Source organism: Nanorana parkeri, unplaced genomic scaffold (genome assembly GCF_000935625.1).
Source record: "Nanorana parkeri isolate BGI_ZX_2015 unplaced genomic scaffold, ASM93562v1 scaffold1237, whole genome shotgun sequence".
In the NCBI taxonomy this organism is placed as follows: Eukaryota; Metazoa; Chordata; class Amphibia; order Anura; family Dicroglossidae; genus Nanorana; species Nanorana parkeri.
In genome coordinates, this window is record NW_017307505.1 from 309,791 (window position 1) to 322,287 (window position 12,497).

Below are 12,497 nucleotides of genomic sequence, written 5' to 3' on the forward strand. Positions count from 1 at the left end.
GTTGGATGGATACTTTTGCAGCATTTCAATAAACTTTATTGATTCGGGACTAATAGACCAAAGAAGCCCCTCCTGGATCCTCCCGCTGACAAAATCTGGAGCAGTTGCCCAGCTTCTCTTTCGTTTTCAAATCTCAACTGAACAAACTGAAGAGAGAAGCTGAATGGTTGCCATGGGTAACTGCTGCAGTTTTGATACATTTCCCCCCAATGTGCCCGCCTCCTGGTCCCTCCCACTGACACAATGTCCCCGCCTCCTGGGCTTGGATGTAAAAGTCTAAAGTCTTTATAATTGGTGAAAGGTGTTACAGGGAGGATCCAGGAGGAGCTTCTTTTGGTCTGTCAGTCCCGGATCAATAAAGTTTTATTGAAGAGTGTCCTCGGTTTAACTTCATGGACTGTATAAGTTGCAGAGTTTGGTTGGGCCCCCGTAGCGGCGCTTGCATCTTGTGAGTGGAAGTTTTGGAGTGAACCCCCCCTATCCCACCCAGCTGAAAAAGACAATCGGGGTCCCTAGATCTCCAGAAATGTCGGCCTGCGGTCGGTGTATAATCCATGATGTGTTTTCTCCTCGCAGCGCTCCATGTGTGCCATCGCTTCCCTGATGACCTCTGACCTGCTGTCACATGACCACATGTTGGCCGTAGTGAGGAGCAACCTGCAGAAGCTGAGCGGAGGACCCGCGGGCCCGGTGATGGACAAGGCCAGGAAGGTGAAGCTTAATTTCCTGTTTGAGTGTTCTTCTGTTGTCGGAACTTTATTGTAACTGGTAGAATACGGCCTGGCCACTGAGAGCGCGGGAAACGTCAGATATAGGAAGCAGGATGATATGTTCATAGCTCAGCCAGGGAGCAGTGGCATGGTCATGTGTTCATAGTTCAGAATCTGAAAAGTCCTGGCCTTCTAGAACCCCATGGGAACTAAAGGTGGTGGCCTCTACCCGTGAATCATTTGTCTGTTCCCTAGCAGACCAGTCAGCTGACAAACTGCAGGTGGTGGCATCTACACTGTGTCTGTTCCCTAGCAGGCCAGTCAGCTGACAAACTGCAGGTGGTGGCATCTACCCTGTGAATCTTGTATATAACGTGCCCATGCTTTTGCTCCCTGTGTCCCGATGGAGGAACTGGTTCTGGTGATAAATTAGCCAGGACGCTGGTCAGTTTCAGTGGACCTGATACCTTGCACATCATCCAGCCTCCCTCGTCCTTGTACCCTGTACCCTGACCTGTGACAGTGGTGAGTTTGCCGCCGCATCTCAGGACCAGGAAGCGCAATGCAGGACATTTTGGTTTTTGGGTGTAGATGCACAGAGTGGGGGAGGGGACTCGCAGGAAGTCGCTCTCACGTCCCGTGAACTAATTGTCACTTCTTTGCAGATCCTGCTCCAGTTTGAAGCCCTCACCGGACATTCTCCTAAAGGCGGAGCTTCACGGCGCTCACTACTACCGGCCCTGCCCCAGCTGGGCCCCCTGGACCTTTTAAATGACATTGTACCCCAATCAGAGGCGGAGACTCTGCTGGCCCCATCCAGTGCCCCCCCTTCCCCCTTTCCAGAACTGGGCGCCCTCACCCCTGCTCACGACGATTGTGGCGCATCGGTGCCGGAGGAAGGCCAAGTTACGGACTCGGAGACATCGGCCCCTGGTGAACATCCCGGGCCCCGGCATTACCCAGACGCGCCTTCCCCGAACGCCACGGGGGGCCCTTTGTCGCTGTTTGACGGGATGGATTTGGTGACGCAAGTGAGGAGCAGCGTGAAAGCCAAACAAGCGTTCGAGGCGCCCGTCACCAAACTTCACACGGACTCCGTGACGCAGCAAAGAACTGGCCAGCCGTGCCTGTCATAAAAGATCGCTTATTCATCCAGTGCACGGGGGGCCCAAATGTGTCACTGCTCTTCTGGGTGAATGTTCTTCTATAGGTTCCTTCATACAGAATGAGAGTGAATGGGGGGACAATACCACATGATGGCCACCAGGTGGCGCCGAGGATCCCAGGAAGTAGATACATCTCAGTAACAAGAGATACAATGTAACAATTCCGGAGAACTCTGGAGGGAATCAATGTAACTAGGGATGCTCCGATACCTTTCCCGCTACTACAACTTCCTCTCACCGGCAGCGCCGCGAGGAAAGATGGAGCCGGGAAGCTGGCTCCATGCTGTTTGGCCTGCTCGATGCTGATTACCTCAGCGGCATTCATTACCGTGCCAGTCCCTCTGCCGTCTCCTGTGTGTGCACAGCGCCCCCCGTGATCGGCTCAGCCTGCTACTGCGCATGTGCAGGATTTCTGAATGAGAGCGCCGGGCAGTCTGCGCATGCGCAGTAGCAGGCTGAGGGTCTGATCACATAGGCGCTGTACACATAGGAGACATGGGCAGATTCGGGAGAAAGAGCCGTCTTCCCTGGCTTCCTGATTGCCCGGGAAGACGGCTCTATGCTACCGGTATCGGTACTCGGTATCGACGAGTACCGAAATATAAGTATCGGCACTCGTACTCGATACCGAAAAAAACTTTATCTGTGCATCCCTAAATTTAACCATTGACACTACAGGGACAGCGACGCTCACATCGATAGGCTGATTCCCTCCGGAGATCTCTGGAATTGTTACATTGTATCTCTTGTTACTGAGATGTATCTACTTCCTGGTGGGATCCTCGGCGCCACCTGGTGGCCATCAGGTGGTATTGTCCCCCCATTCACTCTCATTCTGTATGAAAGAACCTATAGAAGAACATTCGGCCAGAAGAGAAATGACAATAACATTCGATTTTTGCGCCATTCCGACAACAGCGTGGTCACTCGCACAGAACGAACGTGGCTGCAGTTTCACCGGGTGAATCAGCTGTGGTGAATCTTTTTATAAATAGACCCCATTGTGTCTATCCGGAGAATGACGGCGAGTCTGTTTTATGAACAAGTACAACCATTTGGGGGCCCCGGCACCCCCGGACTGTACCCCAGGAGGACACGGAGCACGGGTACCCGAGGTGCACCGAGTATTTCTATTAAAGTGAACATAAACCTGATCACTGAAGTCTGAGAGGAGATTGAATGTGTCATTGTAACCACAAGAGTCGTTTTCATTCATTTTAAATCTAATAGGGTGACAACGCTCTTTCCTAGTTTGGGCACTTCCTGTTATATGATGTCGAAGCTCTGTCCTTATCCAGGAACTTCTTGATATAGGGTGACAACGCTCTGTCCTTATCCAGGAACTTCCTTTTATAGGGTGACGACGCTCGGTCCTTGTTCAGGCACTTCCTGTTATAAGGTGACAACGCTCTTTCCTAGTTCAGGCACTTCCTGTTAGGTGACAATGCTCTGTCCTTGTTCAGGCACTTCATTTTATAAGGTGACAACGCTCTTTCCTAGTTCAGGCACTTCATGTTATAAGGTGACAACGCTCTGTCCTTGTTCAGGCACTTCCTGTTATAGGGTGATGACGCTCTGTCCTTGTTCAGGCACTTCCTGTTATAGGGTGATGACGCTCTGTCCTTGTTCAGGCACTTCCTGTTATAGGGTGATGACGCTCTGTCCTTGTTCAGGCACTTCCTGTTATAGGGTGATGACGCTCTGTCCTTGTTCAGGCACTTCCTGTTATAGGGTGATGACGCTCTGTCCTTGTTCAGGCACTTCCTGTTATAGGGTGACCATGCTCTATCACTATCTCCCAATGGTGCTCTTATGTTGTCACTCTGTCACATGGGCTTCCCATGGAGAATACAAGTGACCATTTCATCACATATTACACAGACATGATCCACTGTTGTCACCCGTCCTATGAAATGCCAGGAAGCCATCGCCTGGAGTGTATGTAGACAGCAAAGAGGCTGCGGGAGATCAGCAGCACTGAGATGTAACAAAGGCTTTTATTTCACCTCCCTCTCTGTGTGATACATATAATGTGACCCGTCCGTGGGCTCCGCTGTGTGCTGAGAGAGCGCGCGCAGACTGAGCTGTCATAGATAGGCACCTAAACCGGGCTCCCTATCATGTGACTATCACATGATCAGGCCTCCAACTGATCACGTGACCCAGTTAAAGGACCAGCAGGTTAATTGGCATTAAGTAGGATTTAGTGTACCTGGTGCTCCTGTGTGTGAGATTAGAGTGTGAGCTCCGGGGACACAGACTGCTGTGAATGGCGCCGTGTTATATCTCAGCCTTCCCTTCAGTCTTCTATCTGACCTCCGTCCTTCCCTTCAGTCTTCTATCTGACCTCCGTCCTTCCCTTCAGTCTTCTTTCTGACCTCCGTCCTTCCCTTCCGCCTTCTATCTGACCTCCGTCCTTCCCTTCAGTCTTCTATCTGACCTCCGTCCTTCCCTTCAGTCTTCTATCTGCAAATGTTTTTGTGTCCTGGTAGAAGAGATTTCCCATCACTTCCTGTCCTGACAGGAAGTCAGGGAAATGCTCTATAAAGCAGCCACAGAAGGCCATAAAACCCTGACTGGGGCTCCAATGTTTCTCCTCAGGGGTGTTTTGCGGGGAACCTCTCCCAGATTGTATGGAGGTGGCAGCCATTGTGGATGTTGCTTAAGGGGCGTGGCTTAACATATACCTTTAGGGGGGTATTAAGCATGCTCAAAGTGAAAAAGAAAATGTTGAGCAGACACAGGAAGTTCACTTAGTGAATAAGATCAACAAATGCCGAGACTTATATCCAGTAGGTATGACGTCAACCCCGTGATAGAATGAAGTCACCCTATCAGACCTTGAGGGATGATGGAGTGACGTCATTCTATCAAATCCCTGCGGAGTGATGTCACCCTCCTATTGGGATCCGCGATGGAGTTACGTCACTAGCCAGTCCTCCTGGTTTACACCGGCGAATTCTGAGTAAAGAGGCCCGCCCCCTTTGTGTTCTCCACCAAACTGCGCACGAAGGTCCCGCCCTCTCTCTCTGATTGGCAGTAGTGCGGGATGGATTGCGCACTGCGCCCAATCGGGAGCGGTGGGCCGAGCGAGTTCGTTAGGTTGTTGTGTGTTGCTACCATGGAAGTGTAGAGTGTCAGCTCAGCGGACCAGAGCCGGAGTGCAGGTGGGCAGTACAGGGAGCACGCTGGTATCTCCACCCACACACAGGGGCCACAACTGCTATGCCCACCCTCATAAAGGGGCCACACTGCTATCTATACCCTAATAGAGGATATTCTGCCATATGCACGTTTAATCCGGGGGGACAGACTGGAGGGGGCACCATAGAGGGGGGCACAGTTTGGAGGGGACACCATACAGGGGGGCGCAGTCTGAAGGGGACACCATACAAGGGGGCACAGACTGAAGGGGACACCATATGGGGGGGCACAGTCTAGAGGGGACACCATACAGGGGGGAGAAGTCTGGAGGGGACACCATACAGGGGGGCGCAGTCTGGAGGGGACACCATACAGGGGGGCGCAGTCTGGAGGGGACACCATACAGGGGGGCGCAGTCTGGAGGGGACACCATACAGGGGGGCGCAGTCTGGAGGGGAGACCATACAGGGGGGCGCAGTCTGGAGGGGACACCATACATGGGGGCGCAGTCTGGAGGGGACACTGTACAGGGGGGCACAGACTGAAGGGGACACCATACTCGGGGCACAGACTAGAGGGGACACCATATGGGGGGCACAGATGGAAGGGACACCATACAGGGGGTGTGCAGACTGGAGGGGGACCATACAGAGGTGCGCAGACTGGGGCGGACACTGTATAGGGGGGCGCAGACTGTAGGGGACACCAATCTGTATGGTTCCCCCCCCCCCTATCTGTGCCCCACTGTATGGTGTCCCCTCCAGTCTCTGCTGCACTGTATGGTGTCCCCCGCAAAGATTGTTTTTGGGGGGCACTGAACTTCTGGACTGTCGCCTTCACCCTCATATGACACTAATTGACCAATGAAGATGATATAGATTTGTATAATCTTTTTCCTGCCTGTGTTCCTGTCGGAGATTTTCCATCACTTCCTGTCTGACCCGCGGCGTTGTCACCAGGACAGGAAGTCAGGGTAGATCTCTCAGTATTGCCCTCATCTGCTGGATCTAGAATGAAAGGAAAAGATTTGTCTGGAGCTGCAATAGACGCACATCAGAGGTCATGTGACCTGTGACGCAGAAGACTTCACAGCGATGGAGCGGAGTGCTCAGACAACTTCCCATTGGCCCCCCTGTGATGACATCAGCATGTGAACAGCCAATCCGCAGGGGGCATTTCAATTGACCATTCACCCATTCACACCCCTGGCAGAGGGGACACAATGGGGGCTCACAAGTGGAGATTTTGGCATTGATGAGGCTCAGAGACCTTTAACCCCCCTCCCCTCCTCCGGCATGCAGCTTTAACCCCTCCCCCTCCAAAACAAAAAATGTCACCTCTCCAATATCTGACACTATTTACTAAGCTTTGTCTGCACGCCGATGTCTTGCGTGTGGCCCGTTTGTATCTGTGCGTTGCAGGAACATGCGACAACTCGCGATACGTGTGTTGCGGTGTCGTTCATTTTAAATGACATCTCAACGCATTACGGCAACGCACCACAGCGCCGTGTGTTCAATATGTTGCAGCTCGTCCCATTGTCGGGATGTTTTGGTGCGCTGGAGGCTCGTTTATTTCAGTGGCCGGCCATAATGCAACGTAAGAGGGCAACCTCAGCACTTCATCTGTGATGAAACTACAAATCCCAACATACCTCTGCCACTGGGAGTCATGTCTATGGCATCTTAGTGCTTCTGATCTCCCGTAGCCTCTGTCAGCCACTTCCTGTCTACTCCAGCACTGGCTGCCCTTCATTGCTCTGGACCACTCACTGCTGCTGCTCTCTCCTTGTGCAGGGTGACTGGTCTTGTCTCCGCCCCTCCTGTAATAAAGACCGCTCACTGCTGCTCTCTCTCCTTGTGCAGGGTGACTGGTCTTGTCTCCGCCCCTCCTGTAATAAAGACCGCTCACTGCTGCTCTCTCTCCTTGTGCAGGGTGACTGGTCTTGTCTCCGCCCCTCCTGTAATAAAGACCGCTCACTGCTGCTCTCTCTCCTTGTGCAGGGTGACTGGTCTTGTCTCCGCCCCTCCTGTAATAAAGACCGCTCACTGCTGCTCTCTCTCCTTGTGCAGGGTGACTGGTCTTGTCTCCGCCCCTCCTGTAATAAAGACCGCTCACTGCTGCTCTCTCTCCTTGTGCAGGGTGACTGGTCTTGTCTCCGCCCCTCCTGTAATAAAGACCGCTCACTGCTGCTCTCTCTCCTTGTGCAGGGTGACTGGTCTTGTCTCCGCCCCTCCTGTAATAAAGACCGCTCACTGCTGCTCTCTCTCCTTGTGCAGGGTGACTGGTCTTGTCTCCGCCCCCTCCTGTAATAAAGACCGGTCACTGCTGCTCTCTCTCCTTGTGCAGGGAGACTGGTCTTGTCTCCGTCCCCTCCTGTAACAAAGACCGGTCACTGCTGCTCTCTCTTCTTGTGCAAGGTGTCTGGTCTTGTTTCCGTCCCCTCCTGTAACAAAGACCGGTCACTGCTGCTCTCTCTCCTTGTGCAAGGTGACTTGTATACAGAATGACACGAAGGTCTCATTTCTGCAGCTTCATCCGTTCCTCCCGTATAGAATTATAACTGGCAGCATGTTTGTTTCAGATGGTTTGTATGGCGGCTCCATATACCGTGGTGCTGTACACATTTGGGAAGCGAGGGGGGGGTATGGTGGTGATAACACATGATGGCGATGAAACGGTTTGTCTTTAAATCCGTTCTCTCTGTTTTTCCCGGCAGGTGACCATGCAGAGCTCCCTCGGGGCGCCCGTCCAGCAGGGCGGTGGAGATAACAGCGGCTTGGCCCTCACCGGCTCGCAGGTCTCCGTCACCAAACGCCCGAGCAGCGCCGGCAGCGCCAAGCTCATCTCGCGCTCCATCTCCGTCGTCACAGACACCAGGAGCAAAGGCAACTCATTGGTGAGATATACAGGGGCCCTAATTCCCACATGGGGCCCGACATCCCCGCAGTGCGCCCGTCAGGCTGGCAGCACCCCTCCCCCCGCAGCCTTTATAAGGCAAAGTGACGCCAAATTCGTCTTTTATTGTCCTGACTTCCTGTCTTAGGATGACAACGCTGCTCCTTGTGTGTGCAGAATAGAAAGCGAGCGTTGTCACCCTGGGACAGGAAGTGCATGACTGGCAGGATCAGCGGCCCTATGTCGGTGCCTTCTAAGCCAGGTGTGGGCAACTCCGACTTTCCAGCTGTTGTGGAACTACAAGTCCCATGAGGCATTGCAAGACTGACGGTTACAGGCCTGACTCCCAGAGGCATGTTGGGGTTTGTAGTTAAAGCACAGCTTGGGGGACGGATTGGCCCGTCCCTGCTCTAAGCTATAGGACTGACTCCTGGGCCTTCTCTAATAGCGTTTTTCGGTAATGCCCCTCAGCGATCCACCAGCCATGGAAATGGCGGGTGGAGCGTTGAAGTGAAAGGTTTGCTGTGTGATACTAAAAGATGTTCTTAAAGGAGAACTCCGGGAATTTAAAAAACGTACCCTTGCAGTGGGGCTACCCCCGACATTGGAAGGGTTAAGTGCTGGTTCTGCTAGGGCAGGGATGTCCAAACTCCGGCCCTCCAGCTGTGGTGGAAAGTCCATGAGGCTTTGCAAGATTCTCACAGTCACAGACATGACTCTCGCAGAGAGATGCTTCATGGGATTTGTAGTTTCACCCCCAGCTGGAGGGCCGGAGTTTGGACATCCCTGTGCTAGGGGGATCGAATAAAGCAGATATATTCACCTGATCCTCAGGTCCCACCTGGATGCTAGACCGGTCCCCGCAGCCTCTTCTCCCCTGGGCTCTGGCAGTCTAAGGACCTCTGATGTCATCACGTCTAATGTTGGTCCATTGACTTGCATGGGACACGAGGGCACCGAAGGATACACCGCAGCTGGGGAGGAGGGGGAGAGAGGTGAGCGCTGACCGCCGCTGGCCTGAAGATCGGGTGGGTGTATCTGCATTATTTGGGGTGTCGGAGGCACTGCATGGGTACTCTTTAAAAATCCCGGAGTTCTTCTTTAAAGGGGACCAGCCAAAACTGAGTTCAGGAATCCTCCCCCTGCTCCTCCTCCAAGTTATATGATTGACAGCAGGTGGAGGTGACTTTGTTGTGCTCCCAAACAGAAGCTCAGGGAAAAAAATAAAGCTATTGAGGGGGTAATATAAATCAAGTTTTGTACACATGGCTAGATTTTTTGTTGTTGTTGTTGTTGCTTGTCCCATCGGGGAGATTTTTCCTCACTTCCTGTCCCAGAGACACAGCAGGAAGTGAGAGGAAATCTCCCATGCAGTGTTTGGAATTATATCGCAATCTAATATAGTGATATGGAATGACAATGTGATATAATTATACGGCAGTGTCCCCTCCTATACAGCGCTCACCAGGACAGGCGTCCACCAGTGACCCAGGCGGCCGCTATGGAGCCCGGGGCACAGGGGGGGGCGGCCAGGACATTCCTGATGCCCTGCGGGCCACCTGGGTCGCTATGGCGTCTTACGCTGCTGGCTGACACTGGCGGCTGTGAAAAGAAATGGACCGCTGTTCGCATCACTGACAGTTCCTTTCCACAGCCGCTGCTGAGTCAGTGAGAGCCAGCAGCGGCAGTGGAGCGGCATTGGAGCAGGCTGGACCCAGCAGTGGAGGAGGAGGCAGGGCCTGGGGGTTAGCATCAGAGAAGGCGGAGCCCGGTGAGGGGGCGGGCCCGGCAACAGGTGGAGGAGGCGGGGCTCATTACCGACTGTGGAGGAAGAGGAGGCGGACAGGTAAGGAGTGTGACCAGCCCACCTGAGGGTGACCCTGCAAAGCCCACCTTAGAGAGTTTATGGTGGGCTCTGCAGGGTCACCCTCAGTTGGGCTGTGTGGGATCTCAATGGGGCTCTGCAAGGGGTGTAACTAGAGATCAAAGGGGCCCCATAAAAATTTTGCTATGGGGCCCTGTGATTTCTAGTTACGCCCCTGGCGTCCACGTTTTCTTTCTACTCTTGTTCTCGTGGCAACTGTAACATTTTGGATTTCCTGTCACTTCCTGTCCCTGTGACAACGGTCTCCAGGACCAATAGAGAGGGTGAATCTCCCCGTTGGGGACACGGACAGTCACGTTCTCACATTTTCATCCATAACTAAAAATAAAAATTTGGGGTTTTAGATTTAAAATTCAATTTAAGAACCAATCAGAACCTTTCATTGTCGGCTTCCAAATTGGAGCTGAGTGCCCAGATCATTAGGTCCAGGTGTCCATCAGAACCTCCCAGTCCTGACCGAAAATATTTGCTCAGCATTCATTGCATGTTCAGGCGTTTTGTGGTGCGGGCCCCTAGGGGCCCGTCAGAACTGTAGCTGTGCATTTTTATTTCCTTTTTAATGCCCGATTTAAAATGTAATAAAGGAAACCCGCCAACAAGGGGTTAATGTTGTGCTACAAACTGATCCGATTGTATTCCGTATCACCCGATCGCTTCCCTTGACCTTTTCCGATCCGTGTCTCCTGTACAGAAGGACTCGCCGGGGGCGATCAATAACCTTCGCCGATCCAACAGCACCACTCAGGTGACACCCGGGAACAGCTCTCTGTTCAGGTAATGCGACGAGACGCGGGCAGAGCGAGAGACGCGGCGCCGCGCCGCCAAGTACTAATGTAGGACGTGTACGAAAGATCCGTGCCACAGGGGCACGCCGGCCTTTTCCTGTTGGCAGAGACGCCCTCGCGCTGGAGTGCCGAGACTCGGGCCGGGGACAGGGAGAAGGTGGCCGGCAGCCTTTTCATATTCTGACCTTTGTGATTCCAGCTGCCGCTCCCTGGGGGGAATAATAGAAGAGCGATGAGGAGGAGGGGGGCTGCGTGGCCGTTCATCTTCTCCGGAATGTGGCAGATGTTCCTCTAGGGGGGAGGGAGGGGGGCGCAGGCTGTTTGTCAGGCCCTCTGGGTTATCTCCTTTTACCTTGTAGGGTGCTTCTAATGCTGTGCTAGAAAGAGCCATGAGGAGGGGGTTGGGGTTTGGGCCTCCCCCCTTCCCCCATTGTCCTATTTAGATGCATAGGGAACTGATCCTAAGACTACCTGTGGCTTGCTGGGGCATTGAAGTCTGGGGACGGGCAAGCTGGGACCTGCAGTCCTATGACAAAAAGAGCCGTCCAATGCCTAAACCCTAAATGGATGGCGGTGCTCGTATACGGTGATCGTGTTTCCTCTATCAGCCATTGAAGGACATACAGCAGCTTGATGGTATTAAAGGAGAACTATGGGGTAAGTGGTTTTCCCCATAGTTCTCCTAAGGGTCGCGGGAGGACACAAACTAGCGTCCTCCCGTGACCCATAGCTCAGTATACCGCGAGCTACAGCTCATAGTATACTGAGACGCCGCAGCCGGGACGGATCCCGACATTACTGTCGAGATGCACCCAGCTGCGTGATTGACAGCGGGCTCTGCCTATCTAGAGGCAGAGACCGCTGTGCCCTCCCACGTCCGTTCCCCCAGTCAGCGCTGGGGAATCGGAGAGGGGGGGGGGGGGAATCCCTGCAGGGAGCTCTGCAGGGACAAAGATCGAGAAGTGAGCGAACGCCGGTATGTGTTCTCTCACTTCCCGATCTATTGAGCCGACCTGTGACAGTTTCATTGTCGCAGGTCGGCTCGAACTATGAGGATGAGTGAAAATCACTCTCCTCATAGTTCTCCTTTAAGCATATTGGGGCTTCATTGATGCAGCCAGCAATCAGAACAGGCACTGAAGGTGCCCCAAGAGTCTTCACCATCTCAACACCACATCTCTGCCATGTGAAGCACTTGGTGCCGTCATCTTGGACTGTTGTGAGATGACGGCATCTGACAGCACAGCATGGGTGGAGATGGATGATGGGGGGGAGACAAGCCACAGCTCATGACAGTGTCACACTGTAAAGTATTGAGTTCAGTTACTTTGTGACTGGTTCTCTTTAGTAGATGGACTCCATTGTTTTCTTGCTCCATCAAATTCTTTCTCTTTGCAGTGGGGACCAGCCGGAGGATTTTCTGGCCTTTTTCGAGAGCAGCTCCATTGGCAGAAAGAAGCTCCATGGACTGGCCAAAACCCCTCCGGGGAGGAAGACCACCTGGAACGTTCTTGTAAGTTACTATAGTCAGCGATTTGTGAACAAGACGCCCCGGGGTAACTGGCTTGTTTGGTGGTAATTGATTCTACATTCTGAGGCTGCCAATGAAGACAAATCAACCAATGACGATCTCTTCATAAAAGTTACAAATCTTCAAATAAAGCATTAAGTCCCCCCCCTCCCCTCCCCCCCACTATAGAGTAACAGGGCTAATGGGGGGTCATAAGGCCGTTCCATGACTTGGACCCCGGTGCTCTCATCTTCTGTGTCTATTTGGTAGCAATCTCAAAATACTTGTAGTTCTGGAACACTTGTTACGTATTCTCTCTCCCCCCTCTCTTCTCCTCACCCTCTCTCTCTTCCTCTCTCTCTCTGTATACCCTCTCTCTCTCTGTATACCCTCTCTCTC

General features: G+C 53.0%; 3 protein-coding genes across 7 annotated transcripts in view; all 3 read left to right on the forward strand.

The window, feature by feature from the left end:
- The window catches only part of TEPSIN (TEPSIN, adaptor related protein complex 4 accessory protein), a 10,478-nt gene extending 8,632 nt beyond the window's left edge, over window positions 1–1,846 (forward strand). The window contains exons 10-11 of the mRNA XM_018568731.1: window positions 577–711; window positions 1,376–1,846. Of these exons, the coding sequence (XP_018424233.1) occupies window positions 577–711; window positions 1,376–1,846 (606 nt within the window). The remainder of the gene's footprint in view (window positions 1–576; window positions 712–1,375) is intronic.
- Window positions 1–5,328, forward strand: part of SLC38A10 (solute carrier family 38 member 10) — an 86,031-nt gene extending 80,703 nt beyond the window's left edge. The window contains exon 18 of the mRNA XM_018568730.1: window positions 5,318–5,328. The gene's annotated coding sequence lies outside the window, so the exon portion shown is untranslated. The remainder of the gene's footprint in view (window positions 1–5,317) is intronic.
- The window catches only part of CEP131 (centrosomal protein 131), a 50,205-nt gene continuing 42,627 nt past the window's right edge, over window positions 4,920–12,497 (forward strand). For 2 of the 5 annotated variants that reach the window (XM_018568735.1, XM_018568739.1), the window contains exons 1-4: window positions 4,920–5,043; window positions 7,740–7,919; window positions 10,495–10,577; window positions 11,987–12,101. In XM_018568735.1, the coding sequence (XP_018424237.1) occupies window positions 7,746–7,919; window positions 10,495–10,577; window positions 11,987–12,101 (372 nt within the window). In that variant the 5' untranslated portion in view covers window positions 4,920–5,043; window positions 7,740–7,745. Of the gene's footprint in view, window positions 5,044–7,733; window positions 7,920–10,494; window positions 10,578–11,986; window positions 12,102–12,497 lie in introns of all 5 variants that reach the window. The other 3 variants (XM_018568736.1, XM_018568740.1, XM_018568737.1) reach the window with 3 other exon arrangements.